This window comes from Ictidomys tridecemlineatus, chromosome X (assembly GCF_052094955.1).
Source record: "Ictidomys tridecemlineatus isolate mIctTri1 chromosome X, mIctTri1.hap1, whole genome shotgun sequence".
Lineage (NCBI taxonomy): Eukaryota > Metazoa > Chordata > Mammalia > Rodentia > Sciuridae > Ictidomys > Ictidomys tridecemlineatus.
In genome coordinates this window covers 8,150,005-8,172,316 of record NC_135493.1, presented here as the reverse complement: position 1 = coordinate 8,172,316, position 22,312 = coordinate 8,150,005, and the positions used below count along the sequence as shown (strand labels likewise).

At 39.2% G+C, this 22,312-nt stretch overlaps 2 protein-coding genes across 8 annotated transcripts in view; one reads left to right on the top strand and one right to left on the bottom strand.

Annotated features, from left to right (window-relative positions):
- Positions 1 to 10,537, bottom strand: part of LOC110598128 (uncharacterized) — a 23,255-nt gene extending 12,718 nt beyond the window's left edge. The window contains exons 1-2 of one of the 2 annotated variants that reach the window (XR_013431657.1): positions 9,721 to 10,537; positions 2,071 to 2,144 (exon numbers count right to left, since the gene is read on the bottom strand). Coding sequence is in view for 1 of the 2 variants with exons in the window: in XM_021726297.3 (XP_021581972.2) it covers positions 2,071 to 2,144; positions 9,779 to 10,448 (744 nt within the window). In the remaining variant the exon portion in view is untranslated. The remainder of the gene's footprint in view (positions 1 to 2,070; positions 2,145 to 9,720) is intronic. The other variant, XM_021726297.3, reaches the window with a different exon arrangement.
- Slitrk2 (SLIT and NTRK like family member 2) lies at positions 9,299 to 22,312 on the top strand. Of its 6 annotated transcripts, XM_005325143.4 has the most exons (4): positions 9,810 to 10,059; positions 10,224 to 10,406; positions 13,925 to 14,268; positions 14,753 to 18,186. In XM_005325143.4, exon 4 carries the CDS (start codon positions 14,796 to 14,798, stop codon positions 17,331 to 17,333), a length of 2,538 nt encoding a protein of 845 aa, XP_005325200.1. In that variant the 5' UTR covers positions 9,810 to 10,059; positions 10,224 to 10,406; positions 13,925 to 14,268; positions 14,753 to 14,795; the 3' UTR covers positions 17,334 to 18,186. The 6 variants fall into 6 exon arrangements, 5 of the variants coding, with proteins under 5 accessions (XP_005325200.1, XP_040142404.1, XP_021581941.1 ...); XM_040286470.2 differs by having other exon boundaries at positions 9,810 to 10,406; positions 14,215 to 14,268; positions 14,765 to 18,186; XM_021726266.3 differs by having other exon boundaries at positions 9,810 to 10,406; positions 14,215 to 14,268.

Below are 22,312 nucleotides of genomic sequence, written 5' to 3'. Positions count from 1 at the left end.
CACTGTAGGTGAAAGATAATATCATGGCAGAAGAGTGTGGTAAAGAAAAATTGCTCAGTCAATGGTGGAATCAGAAAGAGAGGAGGAATAGAGGAGCACAGGATGGTACAAAATACAATTCCCAAGGTCACGACCCCAGTGATCCACATCCTCCAGCCATGTCTCACCTGCCTATAGTTACCACCCAATTCAGTAGTCCTTTTAAATTAGTAATCCATCAAATGGATTAATGCACTGATTAGGTTATAGCTCTCTCAGTCTAATTATTTTATCTCTGAACATTCCTGTATTATCACAGAAGCTTTTGAGGGATACCTTATATCCAAACCAAAATAATCTTTATTCTAGAAGGCAATGTGCTAGAATAAAAGGGTTTTTTTTGTTTGTTTGTTTGTTTGTTTGTTATTGTTTTTCTGACTAAGGAAGCAATGAAGAGCAAACAATGATAGGCCACTAGCAATACCTGCCACAGTAGCTTCTGCTCATTTTTAAGGTCTGTCTTCTGAGGACTTCATATGCACAAAGAATGACAGTGACTTCTATTACCAGTGATTGTGGAATAAAGAGAAATGGCATGCCCATGTGAAATCTGGTTTCTTGGTAAATTATACCTCACATAACAGAAATCTAAGTTTAAGTCTAAGCCACATTACAGGACTGATATTTTTAACTAACAAGTGGGGCAGGCTTGCCAGAATTCTACTTGTGAGAAGGACTAAGGAGATTTCTGGCAGAGAATTCATCTTAAGGAAATATTCATTTATTGTTCTCATTTTTTTCATTTTTTCAAGAAATATTTACTGAATTTTTGCTGACAGTCATTGAAAAAAACATATATTGGTGAACAATGGCAAAAACAAACATAGTTCCTGCATACAAACCAATCTAGAAAGGGAGGTGGACATTAAAAATGTAGTCATTTGGGCTGGGGATGTGGTTCAAGCTGTAGCAAGCTCACCTGGCATGCGCGAGGTGTTGGGTTCGATCCTCAGCTCCACATAGAAATAAAATAAAGATGTTGTGTCCACCGAAAACTAAAAAATAAATATTAAAAGTTCTTTTGCTCTCTCTTTTTTTAAAAAAGTGTAATCATTAAGTAAAATAAAAGTATATGTAGTTATGAATTGCATGAAATGCCCAAGGGGGAAAAACTGAAGTTTTCAAAATAGGAAAAAAAAAAAAAAGGTGCTTTTCCAGAATACTGAAGACAAGGTGACAAGAAAACGTGTTTATTATAAGAATGTGGATTTTTAGGGGCTGGGGTTGTGGCTCAGCACTAAAAGCACTCACCTAGCAGGTGCAAGGCCCTGGGTTCAATCCTTAGCACCATATATAAATAAATAAAATAAAAGTATTGTGTCTAACTATAACTAAAAAATAAATATAAAAAAGAATGTGGATATTTTTAAAAAATTAGTTATAGGTGGATATCTTTATTTTATTATTTTATTTATTTATTAAACAACTTATGATGTTTAAGACATCTTCTGAGTTTAAAAACAGTGCCTACAGTGTATGAAAGTGCAGAACTGACCTTGAAGAAACACCAACCCTAGCATTTTCTTTTTCTTTGGTGATGCTGGGGATTGAACTCAGGGCCTCACACATACTAGGTAAGTCTCTAGCAACTGAGCTAAATACCAGCTGCCTAATATTTTCTTTTAATTTGGTGTTGTAAAGAGAATTTCATTATTGCAAAATTCTATATCACATTATGCTACTCGCCTAGATAATAGTTACTAGTGAACAATTTTTTCTCCCAATTTATACAGCATACAGCAATGTCCCCTAAGAAGTTCACTAGGTTATACACTTTTTATGCATTGAGTATATCAAATTACTACAGAATGCTTGAGGATGAAGTCAAAAGCTCCTATGATAACAATAGTTACAATTTATTGATAGCTTTCTCTTGGGGATTCGGGAATAACGGTGCTTGCTCCTTAAATTCACTATGATTTCACAAGTAATTAAGAAGTAAATGTAGTTATCAGAGATCAAAATATCAGGTTCAATACTTTTAACACTGAATTTGCTATTGGTTTGGTCTATGGTCATAATTGGACTTACCAATGAAGACTTCTGAATTGAATTTAGCAACCAAGTCTCAAGCAGTAATAGCCATACTCGGAGGGTGAATGGCCCTGAAAGAAAGAACACATAATGTACTGAGCTAAGCTTATTTATATTCTTCTCTCAACTCAAAAAGTTAACATCTCTGTTTGGGAGAAGAGGAAGGAAAATAGGAGGGGGGATTTGTTTGCTTTCTATATCTTCTAGAAGGATGGTATTCCTTACTCTATGGATCAAGCTAAAGACACTGGGAGAAGAATGTTTCTCTTTTCACCTACTAAATGTCAGGCACAGTATAAAATATTTTATATCTGTTTTCTGTATTTCTCATGATAATCCTCACTAGGTCATTATAAGTATTCATTCCTTATGAAGGAGGAAATCCAAACTCAGAGAATTTAAATAACTTGTCCATACGTGCACTCATATTCTTGATTAGATGGTTGAACTGGGATTCAATCCCAGGTGTGTGCTGACTCCAACGCCCATGCACTTTCTATTTTCTGTAGTGCACACCAATGAAATCACCTGAATCCCCTTGAAAATAATTATAGTAATGTAGATGGGGCATGAAAATGTCATTAATCCTTTCAACTATCTTGAATAATTGGTGCTTGTCAATCACATATCTTTGGTTCACTATTAAATTATGCCAAATGAAATGTCTTTCCACAAAAATATATTGTTTAATTTTAAGTTAATTCACCTTTGTAAGTCTGAGAGGTTAAGTCCTATTCTGCCTTGGGTGTGTACACACAGTACCTATTAGCAATTAAAATGAGTTACAAATGTGTCAAGAAGAGTTCCTGCTGCTGAAATTCAGGTCAGCTTACTTGAAATGGATATATATCTTCCTCTTCTAAATGTTAATTAGATGTTCTATTTTATCTTCAAAAGTTTCTAGCAGAAATTTTCTTGAAGTTGACACTTATAGGTCAAGAGAGTTTCATGATAGTGTCCTCAACCCCCATACATTTGAAGCCTATTCTGAAGGGTTTATATAGCTTTACTCAAAAAATTGAGATGAAGAAGAAAGGAAAATGAAATGGAAAAAAAAAATATTTTGGACTTTAGTCTCCCTGCAATATCCTCAAAATTACTCAGTAGACCTTAAAGATGATAATATGAAAAATAAGTTACTTCAAATCCCATTAAATTTGACATTTTAGCATCTATACATCAATAATAAAGTAAATATTTTCAAACTCAATACTGAGATGTTTGCTCACATTTTAACTGAACAGTATTCATTAAGCATTTTATTCTACTTTATATAGTTTATGCCAAAGCACAGACAGAAATAAACTTTTAGTCAAAGGAATTTGAAAATAAAATGTTATCACTTTATGTGGCTGACCAACAAAGCACTCTTTACAAGTCTATATAATGTGGTTCATAAGCAGAGTGTATTGTGCTGTGTTAAATTTTAATGGTGTTCATCAATAAAAAATATAATTCTAAAACTAAAGTATCAAAACATCAAAAAATCAAGTAGGAGAATTTACATGAAAATTAGGAGACCTAAGTTTTGGCTCTGTCTCTGTGACTGAATAAGTCATTTACCTCTCTGACCCTCAGTTTTCCCATCTACATAATGAAGATGGACTAGATTGATCTTACAGTTTACATCAAATTCCTGTGAGAATCTTATAAAAATATCACACTTAGACTTCATCCCAGAAAATTCAATTCTGTGAGTCTGGAATGGGGCCCAGAAGTCTGCCCAGGGAATGTGGATGCTGGACATGCACACAGAGTAAGGCACACTAAATCTAGAGCCACTTGCAGATCCACCACTCTAATAGTCTAGAAAATTCAGCTATCATGATGGCAGACAAGGAAGAGAGGGAGGGAAGAAGGCATGGTTGACAGGGACATACAGAAAACACAAAGTTAAGTCTATCAAGTTCTTTTAGTGAATATCCATACCCAAAATAATCACTGACATTTCGCAAGTACAAAATTCTTAAAGGTGACTTTTTACTTCAGTATTTCAATGATAACAATTAAATATGTGTGAAAGTGGCTTTATAAATCTGCAGCTTAAATGCAGATAACCAGCCCTAGTCTCTCATACTTTGAGATCTTTCCACATAAAATATTAGTTATATCATGGTAGTTTATTTTAAAAATTTCTTAAGGTACTACTGCATACAAATATTGAAAAGGGATCAAAAAATTGAAAAATTTAACTCAACAGAGGTAAGTATGGTCCATTGCTCTTCTAGGGCCCTATTTTAGCCAAACCACCAACTTAAAAATCAGTAGAGAAGCACAATTTTATGAAGCCTGTGATCAGTATCACCCCTACAGCAACAGAATGAATTTCACTAATGGCCACAGAAGAGGTAAAAGACTACCAGTTTCACTGGTGTCTAGTACAAACCAATGCTGTCAACGTAAACATAGCAGATCTGTTCACTCTTGAGTAAATCATAAGTGAATTCCAAGCAACTTCACAGCAGTGACCAAGAGTTATCCAAAACTGTTATACATTGTCCAAGATATAGGCATTATCTTAGGTTGGGTGATTATATATTTTAAATTGTAAGTAGAATATCAATTTGTAAATATAACAACTGTCCTTCCTTGCTACAAACAATAACAAGCATTCATCATTTAATAGTCAGGCACGTGTCTCCTTAAATTCTAGTATTGCTATTGAAAAACACATTAAAATAAAACAATTCAAAATATTTGAATTCTGGCAAATAAGTTGTCTGATTCAAGTGGTGCCATTTCTTGACCTATGACAAGATGTATATATAACAAGCTAAAGGATCAGTGTACCAAATTCATTATTCTGAAGCAATGATGTGTAGCAAAAAATGAGTTTACTTCTGCCTACTTTCAAAACATTAATAAAGTGACACTGAGTCCACTACAGTAGTTGAGTTTCTGTATCAGTGCCCAGGATAGATGAAAAATCATTTTTTGAATATGCTCCAATATTTTCAGTTTCTTGGGGTTGCCCCAACATGATGCTTTTTAGATACTCCATAAGGTCCCTCCATTCTGGATACATTTCAGTCCATTTTTCTCAGAGAACTTCAGGGATATTTACATTATCAACAGTCAAGAAATATAAAGCCTTTTTTTCTTTCCCTAGGAACTATAGTAATTCCATAGGCAAAGGCAAAAGTTATTTTACATATGTTCTGGGGTTATTACATTTGATGTAGCAGTGTTGTCATCTGCCACAGTCAGGTGAATAGTGTTGGGTGCCAGGTGTCATTGTAATGTCACTTATGAACTATCTGGGAGATAAAAAAATGGAAAAAAGAGAACTGATTTCAAGTCTGAATAACAAGTCATCAGGATTCAAGAGAAAAAAATCCATTTATTAGTAGTGATGGTTGAATGCTACTTCTACCTCTTACTTGGGAATGATTTTATTTACATTCTAGATTTTATTTGTCTTGCTTATGAAGCCACAATTTCAAATCCCTGTTTCCCTTTTTGCAAATTACAACTTCAGGATGGATCTGGAGTGTGTCATCTTTGCCATTTTTAATATTAATAAATTAGCCCTCTTCATAAGTGATGACATTTTAAAAAATCAAAAATACTTAAAGAAAATCCTTAGTAGCTGCTTTTATGGTTGTAACTCTTTAGAACTGGGCAGCCTGCATGCAGACATTTTTACGTGTTCTGGCAGAGTCAGCATTAAATTCTCTACCACAGCACATAGTTTACCATATATTTGTACTAGCCTAACATAAATATATAAATAAAATCAACAGAACTCAGAACAGAGACTCAACTACTTTATACCATTCCAATAAAGTACAATGTCAAACCCAATAAATTTGGTTTCCTCCTGAAGATATTAGGTTGTAACTCCAGACCAAAATAAAACTTCCAGTTGCAGTGAGATTAATAGGATATAATATGTCAGAATAAATGAAATATCTACTAATACTCTCCTAAGCCTTATCTGTACAATCTGTGAATTTTGCCATGTATATTTACTCCCAAATCCAGTAAGATTAAATATGACTCTAACTGATGAATCACTGGACTTAGCCATCAAAGGGAGAGATCTAGAATCCTTAGGTAATAGGGGCCATTGCTTGTTGGGACCTGATATAATTTGTTGAGCACCATAAATTTTTCTGCAACTTTGTACCACATATACTTTTTTTCTCTATTCCTATTGTTTTCCTTTCTATATATTGCCCCCTTTCTCTTTTCTGTCTCATTTTCCTTCATTTCCTGGTGAATCCAGTGTGTTAGTGTTTTCAAACTATGGGATAAAATCTATTAGTCACTTCTGAAATCAATTTAGTAGGCCACAGCCAGCAATTTTTTTAAATCAACTACAATAGAATATTTCCGGTTGCAAGGTTATGATGAGGGTAATATTGTTTCTGAAAACTCTTGTTTCAATCTATGACTGTGCCCAGAGTCATAATATGAAATATATTTCTTCCTGAGAAGCAACACCAATATGTATCATCTACTTCTACTAATGGCACTTGGGGCATAGAGGTGGCAGGCTTTATAGTATAGTAGGCAACAAAGCAGAGCATAAGGCAGCCTGGGATCTTCCATGGGCTATGTCAACTGTCATAATGTACATTATGTTCCTTCAAATTGTTCAAGTGTTAAAATACAAGTTACGTGTTTATATACAAACACAGATATGTATATACTGCAGAGCTGCAGCTAACTCTCCTCAGCACACAGGATAGCCACCCTCAACAAATAGTAATCATCTTGTCCAATAAGTCAATAATGCTGAGATGAAAACATTCTCATATATATTCAACTATTTGGAAAAATCTGTGGAAAATGATGAAATGTTTTAAAGTTTTCTTTTGAATGTTTGCTATTATATAGCCTCAACTGGATTGATATTATTTTTCTAACCCTGATCTTATCATTCAGCAATTTTAAAAATTAAAATATTGTGTTCTCACTACAATTATTACATTTTTGTATAAGTTATATATTCTAGGGAGTGTAGGAATACTTCAGTTCAAGAAACATGAGTTTCAAGAGTTTTATATACATCCTGTCCCTATTAACTCCATGTGGCAGCTGCAAGTATCCAATTTTACATATGGGGAAACTGAAAGTGGTGCAGGGATTACTCTGGACTCATGGTGAGAAAATAGCAGGGTGGGATCGGAACCCAGGTCATTGGGCTCCAAGTGCTCCAGATATGTTTGCTTAAAAGACAAACTGCTCTGGTTCCTGGCATACTATTTCAACCAAGTCACACTGCCTGCCAAAATAATCAATATAATTGCTCTGAATTTAAAAATATCTATGTTTCCAATAGCATCAGGAACCAAAGTCTACAATATCTTTTAAACTGTAATTACTAGTATTATGGGCATGTCCTCTTTGTGCTGAATTTCTTTATTTAGGAATTTGTCCTATGGAACTCTTCTTTGAAATGTTTGGTTCAAAAGGAACAGTATTCTCTGAAATGTCAGAACATCTGTCTTAAAATTACTGACTCCACATGAAGTTTCTCTCTTTTCTTTCTTTCTCTTCTTTATTTGAAGGTTTCTGGAAAGATGTGAATAGGTGGAGAAACAATATTCTCAGATAAACTATGTCCAATCAGTAATTGGACAGCATTTGCATCATCTTACAAGCATGTACATTTTTGATTATTCATCCTAGGTGAAATTTCTGCTTATCTTCTAATCTTAAAATAAAAATATAAAAATCCAGGCAAAATTTCATCTTATTTATCCATTCACTCACTGGCATTGCAATCAGGGATCTCTAAGTCCTTTAACAACATGAACCTTGCAATCGGAGAGATACATTTACAATGCTACCAAACCAAAGGATTAATAATCTGATTTTTATGAATTAACAGAATGCATTCAGATATGCATCTTTGGTATTCAATTATATTTGGACATTTCCCCCAACACAGAAACTTATAGAAAAGTCAGTATAAAGCAGCCTTCAAATAAATTGATACATTTACATTTTTCACACACTTTAAGCTCTCTTCTACTATAATTATCTATGCAACAACCCTCACAGAAAGTTCTGTATTGCTCATCATTTTTTTTGTGTGTATGCATTCAGGGCACCATTCGAAAAAGCTACCCACCTACTTGAAAATTTTATGCTGACAAAAAGAAAAGTCTGCTCTTTTTTAATTTTATCTTACTATCAGTGTGGTCCCATGTGGAAAGGCAGGTTGCTAAATTTTTTCTGAAGGCTGGTAAGCATGTGAAACTTGCTTACAAGGCTAATTAAAATTGATGTATGACATATATAGCATGGTTCCAGTGGAAAAAATAAAATATCAGTTTTTAGCATTGATATTATGCTCTTTATCTAATCTGCATACAAGTTATTGCTTTTTTTGTGTTCCCTTTGGCTAGAGAAACAACACTCTTCTCAGTAAACTGCCTCCTCTTTCCAGCATGACTATCTCATTATTTCTGCATTTGAATGGCCTCAAAGCTCTTAGTTTTGTAGTTGTTTTAGCACTCATTAAATAACTACATGAAAAGATGACATGGTCAGAAATGAGGTAAAGACAGAGAAGTACAGCATTAACTGCCCTCAGAGAGTAATAGCATCATGTGCCCAGACCACTGTATAGTTTGTACCAAACAGTGCATTGGATGTTTTACATAAATAGGGATATTTTTTAAAGAAGAGCAATGTTTCTAAATATGTAACTGGAAATAGTCTGCCCATGTGCATATGTGATAACTATGTTCTTCTGAAATTGCTTATCTGAATGGCAGGGAAATTTCAAAAAGGCTTTCTCAAGAAGTAAAAAGAGCAGTAATGATCCTTAAAACCCAGAGATAAAATTATAAGATAATTCTTTGGACTATTACTAAAGTAAACTCCATATGTTCATAATATCAGATTATCAGCAATTTTCTCTTTAAAAGACCCAGCATAGCACAATCTTCTTAAAAAAACATTATGGAAATAAAGCCAAGAAGAGAAGGGAGGAAGAAAGATTCCCAAGGGAAAGGACAGAAAGGAGGTGGAAATCAGAGCTGTGAGAACCTGGTTCAAATATATGGGAAATAACCTTGAAAACAGATAAATGCTAATGCAGATTCATTAGCTACAGAGCTGGGGAGGTTTTTTACTTTTTTTCTTTTTTCTGATTTGCACTCCACCACCAAGCTTCTGGATATCCTGAATCATCTGAGATTTGCCAGACTCTCAAAGGGTATGAAAAGGGCAGGGTGCTGTGATTGTTTCCATTAAAGCCAGTCTCCTCCAAGAGTAAGGGGAAAATATTTTAGGGCCATCAAATAAAACTCCCTATTCTTAGCTGAAATTAATGAAACTACTTTATCCTGAATGCTCCAAGCGGGGAGGAGAGGCCCCAGGGAAAGCAGGTCTTGAGGGGAACCGCAATGCTCTTGACATAAACCTCACCACCTTCTTGAAATACTTTTTTCTCTTTAACCCAGTGCCTTCCTTTAATAGAATCACAACCTGGACTACTAATAAGAGGAAGAAGAAATGAGAACTAAAGGAAGCAAGGATGGCAAGACTTCCCTAGTAGATCCAGGCAACGTCGTGAAGAATAAAAACAGAGTTAAAATTGGGACTGGTACGCTGCTGATGGCTTGCTTTTGTTAAGGTATTTGCATAAATCTACCCCAGCTTTATATTATTTGGAAATTCCTTGTTTACCATCCCAGTAGGAGGTCCTTGTATATCTGCATGCGGACTCCAGTGATTGGGCGCTTACTAGTTACGAGAGGCAGCCGTCCGGAGGGTGTCCAGCTTGGACGGCTGGCTGTTCTTTCTGCTCTTTTACTTGTCCATAACTTCCACCCAGTGGTCTTAGTTTCCCCTTGGAAGTGGAACTGACTGAGTGCCATCCTTATTTCACTTGGCCGAGTCCAAGCTGCAGCCCATGGTAGAAGCTGCAAGAGCTGGGCAGAGTTCCAGGCGAGAGGGGCCGAGAGGCGTGAGCGGCGCTCCACAGCGCTTGTCAGAGAAATGGAGCAGCGGCTTCTTTGTGGGCTGGTACATCCCCCTCCTGGGTGCACAGCGGGGACATTTGATCTTCGGGGGTGATTGATAAGTGCGGGAGAGGGCCCTCCGTCCCGTCCCTCGCTCCCGCCTTCCACTCTCTTCCCTCCAGATCTTCTTTCCTCCTCCCTCTCGACTCCCTCCCTCTTTCCTGCCAGAAGCGCTGCCCTGGCGAGCAGCTCCAGTGGGGATCTGCCTGCCTTGGGGACACCGCCCGCACACCCGCCTATGCCCTGGCTCCCTGGCCACACTGGTCCTAGGCAGTACCGGCTCCTGCGCCTCCCTGAATCGCAGATGCTGCGGGTGCCTCCAGGGGAAGATCCTGGCGGCAGGATCGCTCGGTAAGTTCTGAACACTCGGGGATACCCTGGTGACTGAGCCATGAGCTGGCTTCACTTAGCCTCTCAGGATGAACCGGAGTGGGGAGGCTGGGCTCAATCCACTGAGGGCACCTTATAGGCTACTGCTCTCTACCCTCAGTCCCTGCTCAGGCTTCCTCTACCCTGGACCGCTGCGCGGGTGTGGTCGGGACCCGCGTGTGTCGTGCAGCCCCATGGTCACCGCTGCCAGGGGTGGCCCACGGACCCGGTGGGAGCTGGGGCTCCCGAGAAGGCTCCAACCATCCACGGTTCCCAAACCCCATGGCTAGGGCAACGCGAGTGGCCGCCGTCGCGGCTGCCGGGCCCCTGGTTGGGCATCTTGCGTCTGCCGGCTACAGCATGGGAAGGTAGGGTGGCGCTAGTGGCCGGTGCCCCATTCCAGGCACTGAGACCCCTGCTTCCTGGAAAAGTCCTTCAGCAATGGGATTCGCTTGGAGGTGCTAGGAGGATGGGAGGGCGATGAAAGGGTCTGCAGGCATGCGATCCCCCTCTCAGGTACCCCAGCCCCCAACCCCGTCTTGGCCTGATAGGTGGTTGTTCGCCTGCTGGCAGGCTACCTCTGAATCCCAGGGAAGCTTGGGCGATCAGAGCCAAGCTCTCTCCTCGGATAGAGGCAAGTGAGGTTGAGGCGGAGGAGTTCGTGTCTAATCCCCCCTTGCCTTTGCATGGAGGAGAAGAAGCGTTTTCTTTATTTTTGCGTTCGTCCTTGCCTCTCTTGGGCTCCCAGTTCACCTTGAGCACTTCCATTTCCTTTCAAAGCCTGCTTTTCTTAGCAGAGTGCTGTGGCGCTTCTATCTGAGCAGCAGAGCCCAATGAAACTTACTTAAAAGTGTTAATCGGGTTTGAGGCTTTTTTGTTGTTGTTGTTGTTGTTGTTCCCAGTAACTATGTTTCAGAAAGTAGCTGTGGACGCTCATACACAGGCTGGAGACGAAATAGTGGTGGAAGGGTCCACCGACCCGTGTAGGAAGCTGCCCACATAATGAAGACCTGTCACAACACCGCAGGATACCGGTGTCACTCCCCCAGTTAGCTTACCACCACATTTCCTTTATTCTCTAAGTGTCAAAGATTTCAGAAGCGCCAACCCCCGTCTCTTTCCCTATTTCCTTCCTTCCCTCCCTCCCACTGAGATTTCTAGCAAAATAGTCTCTCTTTTCAAGGAGTACTGACAGCAGCATCAATGTCCTGAAGAGAATTACTATATTTAATAACTAAAACTAATATTTGATATTTAATTTAAATATAAAAATTTGAAGACCTCATCTATGTAAAATATAAAACACCACCACCAAAGCCTAGGTAGATAGTTCTCTAATTCATATTAAGCAGTGATAGACTGTTTGGAAAGCTGCTGGACTGGGACTCAGAACCCATGTTCTCTTTCTAATTTTAGTTTCTTGAACTTAACCAAGTCAGCACTTTCCCTGGTTGAGGAATGTCCTCATCTATGAAAATAAATCTGACTTCTAAGGTATCATTGAGCTGTAATGTTGGCTTCTGTCTCAATGAGATATTAACCTAATTAGTGTTTGTTGAATGAATGAATGAATAAATAAACCATCTCTCTCTAGGAATAATGTACTTTTAATATTTGGAAGTATGTAGAAAAGAATGTCCTTTACTATGAAAGGAAGCTTAATTGTGCTCACAATGCATCACTGTGTTTGCATCTTAGGATACAACTGCCTTAGAGATTAGGAGGCCATCCACAGCTGCCTGTGTCCCTTGGGACTGCTCATCTCAATGTTGCCCAGTGGCACAGAGGAGAATTTGGGGCTCACGGGGGAAAGCATCCTTCTAAAAGGTCACAAAATAATTACTGGGGTTAAGGGGGCTCCTGATGCCTGTTCCAAGCCTTTTCTTGGAAGGAGGAGAAGAAGGAATGGGAAATGTCAGAGAAAAATGCACAGGAGATTGCTAGAGCCACAGGTTTCCTTGATGCCTAAGTTTATAAATAACCCTAGCTTTTCTTGGGGCAGGGGAAGATCTAGTAAAACTGCACAATCCTATGACCTGGTCTCAACAGGAAAGAATAAAAGAAAAACAGGAGGCTTTCCATTCTCAAAGGCTCATTTTGCCTACATGAGGTTCTCTCCTGTGTTTGCCCAGGAAATAAGAACTTGTATCCACTCTATCTGCAGCAGGTTGGGGGCCGAAGAGGAAGGGAATCGAGCTGAAGTGTTCTACAGGATGGGGAAAGCATTTGATCAATTCCTTTCCTCATTCTCTTTCATTCTCTCTTTTTCCTGATATGTATACCCCTTCCCACCAGAGGCAGCCCACAGTTCTTCCAGGCAACAGCAGCTATTATTTACACCTTGCAAATAGACTACCCTAGGAGACTCCTGGATCCTTAGGGTTGTAAGATAATCAAGGAAAAATGAGATAATGAAGGCAAACATCCAACATTTTCTTAGCCATTAGCAATGCACTGGAAAGGTTATTTGAACCCGAATTGGTGTCAAAGCTAGGAAGGAATAGGGTCTATTGTCTTTACCAAATGCACACAAGAAGGTCCAAAAGAAGCTTGTGGGATACCTAGCAACAGAACTAGATCAGAATTCAGGTGCACCAGGTCTTAGACCATGACTCTTTTTTTACCTCTCCTTTCTTTCTCAGGAGCCAGGCTTACTGTACTGCCTTCCTCTGTTCTCCTTGTTCCCCTGGCCCTGCAGTCTGGGGGACTTAACAGGCCTTCCGTGGGCTCCCACTCACAGCTGAGGTTCATCCTGGCAGTGCCTCTCTGACACCCACTCCTCTTCTCCTAACTCCAGGCAAAAAGCACACGTTTAAATCTTATTATCTAAATATTAACCTGAGGGTTATGTTTGTTTATCTCAGTTTTCAAGCTTATAGTTGCTGGGTTTCAGAGTCCAAGCAAATATGTGCATGGCCAGTCATCACCAAGAAATTAATTCTCTCACACTGAAACAAAGCTCTGTATGTAAATAAAGCATAATCCCCTAGGGGGACTCCTGGCCCTCCTACACAGTCACCCCACTCTCTGCACTGAGGTCATCTAAGCCAGAAGGCTGGCTGGTGGACATCAGTACTATAGCAAACAGGCAAAAATCACACACCCTTCCTAAGAGGCTTTGGACCCTTGCTTGGGTCTGGGATGAGACCTGGAATGTACAGGTCACTGCCCTTATTATGCATGTGAGGAAGAGGGTGTGGAAAAGACCACTCAGAGGTCTGAGAAGTTTTGGTGATGCCAGTGCCTTAGCCAGGCAGGTTCTTGAGAAACCCCTCTGCAGAAGCTTCTCTGGCTGCCAGCAGGGTTGGAGGTGGAGTAGTTCAGAATCAACTGACGCAGCCGGGAATAGAGCTTTGCAAAGCCACTTGCAGAGAAGGGAAGCATCTGCCCCACCCTCCCCCACCGTGCGCCCTCGATCCTCTTCCTACACCCTCCCCCCGTGACGTCATCCTAGCCCTGTCCCGGGGAGCTTGCTAAGCCTCTCAAATTCAAACTGCTAGACGCACTGCTGCCGCCAACATCGGATTGGAAGCGCGCGCCCAGGCTCTGCTGTGGTCGCCGCCTGCCACCCCAGCCGGCAGCTCCCGGACCTCCCTACGCAATTGCACCCAGGGCACTGGCAGCGCAGCTTCTCTGGGGCTCAAACCTTCGTCTTCCTCTTCTGCCGCCCGCAGGATTTTTAATTTATGCACACCCTTCCCCCAACAAAATTAAAGCAGCCAACAAAAAGCTGGGCATCCCCTCTGGAAGTGGCGTCTTCTTTTACCTTGCTCTCCCTCTCTTCCTGAAGATGCTAAACTCCTGGTGGACTGCAGAGGAGGGGGGTCCCGTCTTCTCCTGATGTGTGAGTACCCCTCTCCATGAGCTGTCTCTGCTCTCCCATCTCCACCCCCGCCGCCATCCCCGATTCCTGATTTTCCCACCCCCCTTTTTGCGCAGTTTAAAAAAAAAAAAAGAAGTAAAGCAATTTCTCCAGCCCCAAACGCGGGAGCCGCCCGAAATGTCTTAGAGATACCCTAGGGGAGGAGGAGGTGGGCTAGATTTAGTAGGACAAGTCATTACTAATGACTCCGCGGCTGGCTGCGACCCGCCGGGAAATCAGGTGCAAGCATGTGTGTTCGGGAACAAGTGTGTGGGTGGGCTGGGGGAGTGGGCAGGGAAAGGAGAGAAGAAACCGCTTTGAGAAAGCAGTGATTTCATTCTGCTGTGTTGCCCACCCCCTCATTCACCCTCCCTCCCACTCCGCCCTCTCGCTTTGCCATTTTAATCTTCCTTCCTTGTTTCTTTCTTCTCTGCTTCCCGCTTCCTCCCCCTGCCCCCCACTTAAGGTTTGCCTGTAGGTACCTGAGCTGACACTGAAGGTGCCTAAAGATGCTGAGCGGCGTTTGGTTCCTCAGTGTGTTAACAGTGGCTGGGATCTTACAGACGGAGAGTCGCAAAACTGCCAAAGACATTTGCAAGATCCGCTGCCTGTGCGAAGAGAAGGAAAATGTACTGAATATTAACTGTGAAAACAAAGGATTTACAACTGTCAGCCTGCTCCAGCCCCCCCAGTATCGAATCTATCAGCTTTTTCTCAATGGAAACCTCCTGACGAGATTGTATCCCAACGAATTTGTCAATTACTCCAACGCGGTGACTCTTCACCTAGGTAACAACGGACTGCAGGAGATCCGAACCGGGGCATTCAGCGGCCTGAAAACCCTCAAGAGACTGCACCTCAATAACAACAAGCTGGAGGTATTGCGGGAGGACACATTCCTGGGCCTGGAGAGCCTGGAGTACCTCCAGGCCGACTACAATTACATCAGTGCCATTGAGGCTGGGGCATTCAGCAAACTTAATAAACTCAAAGTGCTCATCCTGAATGACAACCTTCTGCTGTCGCTGCCCAGCAATGTGTTTCGCTTTGTCCTGCTGACCCACTTAGACTTGAGGGGAAACAGGCTGAAAGTAATGCCTTTTGCTGGTGTCCTTGAACATATCGGAGGGATCATGGAGATTCAGCTGGAGGAAAACCCATGGAATTGCACTTGTGATTTACTTCCTCTCAAGGCTTGGCTGGACACCATAACTGTTTTTGTGGGGGAAATTGTCTGTGAAACTCCTTTCAGGTTGCATGGGAAAGATGTGACCCAACTGACCAGGCAAGACCTCTGTCCCAGAAAAAGCATTGGTGACTCTAGTCAGAGAGGCAGCCACCCTGATACACATGTGCAAAGGCTGTCTCCTACAATGAATCCTGCTCTCAACCCAACCAGGGCTCCTAAAGCCAGCCGGCCACCCAAAATGAGAAATCGTCCTACTCCCAGAGTAACTGTGTCAAAGGACAGGCAGAGTTTTGGGCCAATCATGGTATACCAAACCAAGTCCCCTGTGCCCCTCACTTGCCCCAGTAGCTGTGTCTGCACCTCTCAGAGCTCAGACAATGGTCTAAATGTTAACTGCCAAGAAAGGAAGTTCACTAATATCTCTGACCTACAGCCCAAACCTACCAGTCCAAAGAAACTCTACCTAACAGGAAACTATCTTCAAACTGTCTATAAGAATGACCTCTTAGAATACAGTTCTTTGGATTTGTTGCACTTAGGAAACAACAGAATTGCAGTCATTCAGGAAGGTGCCTTCACAAACCTGACCAGTTTACGCAGACTTTATCTGAATGGTAATTACCTTGAAGTGCTATATCCTTCTATGTTTGATGGACTGCACAGCTTGCAATATCTCTATTTAGAGTACAATGTCATTAAAGAAATTAAGCCACTGACCTTTGATGCTTTGATTAACTTACAGCTCCTGTTCCTGAATAATAATCTGCTCCGGTCCTTACCAGATAACATATTTGGGGGCACAGCCCTTACCAGGCTGAATCTGAGAAACAACCATTTTTCACATCTGCCTGTGAAAGGGGTTCTGGATCAGCTTCCAGCTTTTATACAAATAGATCTGCAAGAGAACCCATGGGACTGCACCTGTGACATCATGGGGCTGAAGGACTGGACAGAACATGCCAATTCCCCAGTCATCATCAATGAGGTGACTTGTGAGTCTCCTGCCCAGCATGCAGGGGAGATACTGAAATTTCTGGGAAGGGAGGCCATTTGTCCAGATAGCCCAAACTTGTCAGATGGGACCATTTTGTCAATGAATCACAACACAGACACTCCTCGGTCACTTAGTGTGTCTCCTAGTTCCTATCCTGAACTACACACAGAAGTACCACTGTCTGTCTTAATTTTAGGATTGCTTGTTGTTTTCATCCTATCTGTCTGTTTTGGGGCTGGTTTGTTTGTCTTTGTCCTGAAACGCAGAAAGGGAGTGCCAAGTGTTCCCAGGAGTGCCAACAACTTAGATGTAAGTTCCTTCCAATTACAGTATGGGTCATACAACACTGAGACTCATGATAAAACAGATGGCCATGTCTACAACTATATTCCCCCACCTGTGGGGCAGATGTGCCAAAACCCCATTTACATGCAGAAAGAGGGAGACCCAGTAGCCTATTACCGAAATCTGCAAGAGTTCAACTATGGCAACCTGGAGGAGAAAAAAGAAGAGCCAGCCACACTTGCTTACACAATAAGTGCCACCGAATTGCTGGAAAAGCAGGCCACACCAAGAGAGCCTGAGATGCTCTATCAAAATATTGCTGAGCGAGTCAAGGAACTCCCCAGCGCAGGCCTAGTCCATTATAACTTTTGTACCTTACCTAAAAGGCAGTTTGCCCCTTCATATGAATCTCGACGCCAAAACCAAGACAGAATCAATAAAACCGTTTTATATGGAACTCCCAGAAAATGCTTTGTGGGGCAGTCAAAGCCCGACCACCCTTTACTGCAAGCTAAGCCGCAATCAGAACCAGACTACCTCGAAGTTCTGGAAAAACAAACTGCAATCAGTCAGCTGTGAAGGGAAATCATTGACAACCCTATGGCATCAAAGGATGCTGCTCCAAACTGTCGGAAGCACTGCATTTGCTTTTGTGTTTGTTTGTGTTCTCCCTTTCCCAGTGTTAATGGGGGACTTTGATAATGTTTAGGAGATGGGGTGAAGCAATGGTATTGCTTTTGCAAGTTTTCCTTTAAATTATTTCTTTCTCACTCTTCCCCCACTTTCCCCCCCTTTTCTTCTTAGGAACCATCAGTGGACATGAATGTTTCTACAATGCATTTTTCATATATGTTGTTTATGATTTTGTTTCTATTTTCTTCTTTTTTCCAGTGTGGGAATGGAAAGAGGAGATTATAGTTAATAACGAAGAATAGGCAGACTTTTCAAATGAAAATGGATAATTAGTGTATTTTTAGAAGATCTCCAAAGATCTTTTGGAACTATAACTTCTTTTGTAAATAATGATATTTGGCGTTTCCATCTTCAGTTACCAAGTATAGCCACTGGGCATCACTTCTTTGTGTTAAAGTGCCTTCGCACTTTAAGTACATTACTTAAATGTTGCTTTTAGCTTTGATAAATTGAACATATTTTAATGTGTTGTATTTTTAAAATGAAAACACTGTAAAATAGATCTATATGTCAGCTATATTAAGTCAACGTACAGTTTGCTTGAGTTATAGAAACCAGCCTGTCATGAAATGATTCTAGTTTAGAACTTTAAAGAATTAACTGTAAAATATTTGCTTTCCTCTGGGTTTGTTTTAAGTGATTTTATTTAAGTCAACTAAGGGGATTTAACAGTGGACTAGAGGTAATAAGCCACCTCAGTTGGGATTAGTGATTCATTAATAAAATATATTTAACCCAATATCAGAGTGAATTGAACAATTAATGCCCTTCCATAAGTCATTATTTTACACTAACATGGTCAGTGTTTTAGATTATTTTCCTAATTAAGAATACATTACACAACTTGTAATATATTTTTTCTGCATTAAATTAGATATTTTTATATATTTAAATGAAAGAGTCTGTATTTCTAACTTTTTAATTGAAATTAATATTTTTTCTGCCTACTGAAACATTTTCTATAAACACACACCAGTAGAGGCCGCCACACACCTCATTTAACAAAGACATATGAGCCATTAAATACCTTGAAGGAAGACTTCAAAGGTGAGATTAAACTTCCCAAATAAGTTCTCTGCAAATTCAAGGCAGAAGATAAAAATGTACACATTACTTTCTATTTCTTTTAGGATTAAAGCTAGACTCAGAATTCTCAATTTTCACATTTTATGACAAAGCAGCATTTTCCTCCTGAGTTTAATTGAAGCATTAATGGGGTGCTACCAAATCATGTACTATTTGCATCTCCAAATCAATTAGTAGTTTACCTAAACCATGATAATAAACTTCTTTTTCTCTTTTTGCCTTCTTTAGGCATATTTTACTTGAAAATTTCCTTGTCAGCTTGAGCAAGCCTTTCATTTTGTTCTTAGCATTAAAATGATTTTAACTAATCAAGTCTATATAACATTTATGAAGCCTTATTAGCCTGTAAATAATTTGAGATGCAAACATTATTGTGTGATTTAAACAAACAGCCCTTCTTTACAACAAAAAATAGTTTTGTTTTGTCTATTGTAAATCCTTATGCAACTGGGATGGTGATCTGCATATAAAGTAGTCCAGCTTTTCAATTCCTTATTAAAGCAAGTGATGGCATCTGAAAGAAGCACACTGTTTCCTTTTCATAAATAGGTTACTGCACATAATAATCCTTTATTATCATGTGAAGATTGAAGTGGATCCTGATAACTTACTTTTAAAGCTTTAAAATGACTAATAGTATATTGTTGGTCACTATTAACAATTCCTGCACTAGGCTTTCAATTAGAAGGTACGTTAATCCAAATTGTTTGGATTAATAACCACTGGTGCAAAATGCTTTTTTAAACAATAGAAGATAATTGTATACATACATAGATGTAAAGGGAATTCAGGAAAAAAATGTCCTTAACAATTTGAAATCTCTGAATATGAATATCTAGAGTGAGAAGCTAACATGTTCATTCTTTGATTAGAGATCAAAATTCCTGTTTAAATCCACTAGCTCAAAGTTGAAAATGGTGGGCTGAAATGGTCTACAAGAAAGTTTAATGTACAGAAATTTTACATTTCTCACAAGAAGAACTAGAGTATTACAACAGTTGAAGTCAGAGAAAGCTCTTGGATATCACATTGTCATTGAATTGCTTACATATAAATTTGAAAAATTTTTCTTGTGGTATAATTATAAATACAGAATACAGAAGTAGGTATATTGGAAAGTTATTATGAAGACAAATTAACAGATATTCTCTTTAAATTAGTTTTTAGGCTTAACCATATGACTAGAGCTATTGTCATAGTAATTTCACTTGTGTGTTTGTTATTATTCTCCTTAAAGTAAAGCCACTCCTATAAAATGCTAGTGTCCTTAGAAAAATTCACTCATTAATCTTAAAGAAAGCTACTTTAACATTCATTTAGTTCCATAATAAGGCCTCCTGGAAGAACTCAAATTCTTAAAATATTTTCCTTAAAAATTGTGATTTAATTCTTTATTCTTATGTTTCTTAGATTCATTCTTTATTTACTTTAGGTTTTACAACCAAATCATCTGAATGTCAAGACTATTTCATCTAAAAACATAATTCACCATATACTTTGAAGCTTTATTTCCTACTGTAATCATAAAAAGTTTGAGTTTTATTAATGTATTTTCATCTCCACTGACCATATTGTTTTGCTTTATCCATTCAAATGCTTTCAAACATATTTTATTTTAAGATTTTCATTTTTATCTCCTTCAGCTGGATTTTACTATTTCCCTTTCACGTCACATTCAGCTTCTAAAGGGTGTGAGCTACAGCACAAACGGTTCCAGCCAACAGAATGCAGTTCCCAGGGCCCTGCCTGTAACAGATCTAGATGTCTGAACCTACAATGGCAAATGGTAATTCCCTTTGATTCTAGCTCTTAATTAGTTGCTTTTACTGTTTCCAAGTATACCTCTGGCTAAATTTGTATTGAAATATTCAAAAGTTCCACTTCTTAGAATGGACACCATTGCCAATAGTCTAATTTGGTGTGGATGGCCAACCTGTGTGCCTTGTTAGTTCCCTCCAGCATTTGGTGAATAAGGAAATGACCCTTGAATTTCCTCTTCTTTGTCATCTCACCTCTAAGGTGACTTAATTTTTCTAAATGATTCCATGTTTCCAAGGGCTCTGTATTTTATGGATTTTACATTTTTTTTTACAACCAATGAGAGGTTCTATAATTTGGGGGATCCTAAAATTTCATTTTCATTGTACACATACCAGAAACCTACTGGATTGTATTGCTAGAGTAAAGAAAGTCTTCCAGACAATTCAAAACCATTTGTTTCTTCATCCACTCATTCATTCAATAAATGTTTCTTGAATGCTTGCTTCCTAGGTGCCAGGCTCTATGCTGTGTGTTGAGGGTACACAGAGATACAGCAGGCAGGAATTCTGCTGCCCCCTCTCCACCCTCCTCATCCCCCACTCCCACTGCTACCAATCCCCCTCACCCTCACAGGATCTTTCTCCCACCTGGCAAGGAGCTTAGTTCAAATAAAGGAGAACTTTACCCGAATGACAATCACTCGGAGTAAACAGTGGAAACAATAATGCAATGCAGATGAATGAGCTTTTAAAGATGCATCTGTGCAGTACAATATAAAATCGATATATCATAAATAGGCTGGCTATAATGTAGCCACTATTAACATCTCTTTGGAGTTATACAGCTAAAAAGGGGAAAAAAAAGAAACCACCAAAATAAAACAAATTACTGCAAAATTGGGCCCAATACTATGGCCTGGTGATAGCTATACACTTGTGCTATCTAAGATCTAAATTGTAAAGTTGACTACCAAGACTGTAAATACAAAACCACAAACCTACTTAAATTTTTTGGAATATTCATGTTTTAGAAGCAATATTTAGTTTATATTTCTGTGGCTTAAAAGGAAATATTTTGATTTAAGTGTCTTTTACCAATACAATATTAAGACACTTAATTGTGAGAGAGAAAATTAAGTACTGTATATAGGTGTACTTTGCTTCTCAAAATGGTTGTGCAAAAAGTCATGTGTAAATTGAAGTTTTGTAAATCCTTGTATTTTAATGCATTAAGGGAGCTGTAATTTAGAGGAAACTCGTGAACCCTTTTATAAAGAAGAAAAACATTTTATAATACAAATAACCACAGTCTGAATTATCTGTTTTGTATGTTTGGATTTTCAAAATCAACTTTGCTTAAAACAGAGCTCATGTGCATAATAAGAGTGTGTCTTGCCAGTGCTGCTTGTGCTACCAGTTTCTTGGTTGCTAAGGGCTTATACTTGAAAGTCTGCTGCAGTTTCATGTGAACTGAGCTATCGAGTGATTCTCTGATGGCAAAGTAGCCTTCCTGAACAGTCCAAGTAGCCTACCCATCTCAATTCAATTGAACACAGGACTCTTCTGCTCAGCAGCATCTCCTCTCCCAGATATGACAATATCTCATTAGAGGGTAGAATGACTCCTGTATTCACATTCTACAAAGTGCTTAGAGTCACAGGTTTTATAATAAATATGTTATTATGTAAACATATTGAATTGCATGTGTGTTGGAATTTTTTTAGCAGTATTTTAGCTTGAAAGTACTTGTACAAATACTGTTAGATTTAGTTGCAAATGATTGTTCTCAAGTTATTGGAATAAATGGCAAATGAAACAAGCTCTGGTGTATATAGACTTCTGTGCCAAATAGAAACATTGTTTAAGAAAATAAATGTCATATTTTGGGCTGTTAATAGGCAAAATGAAATATTGGAAATGTGATCAAATGATATTGTATTTTATTGGATAAACTGTTTACACAGTTATTTCATGCTGTAGTTAGATTCAGTTAATAAATAAATATTCACTAAAGATGAA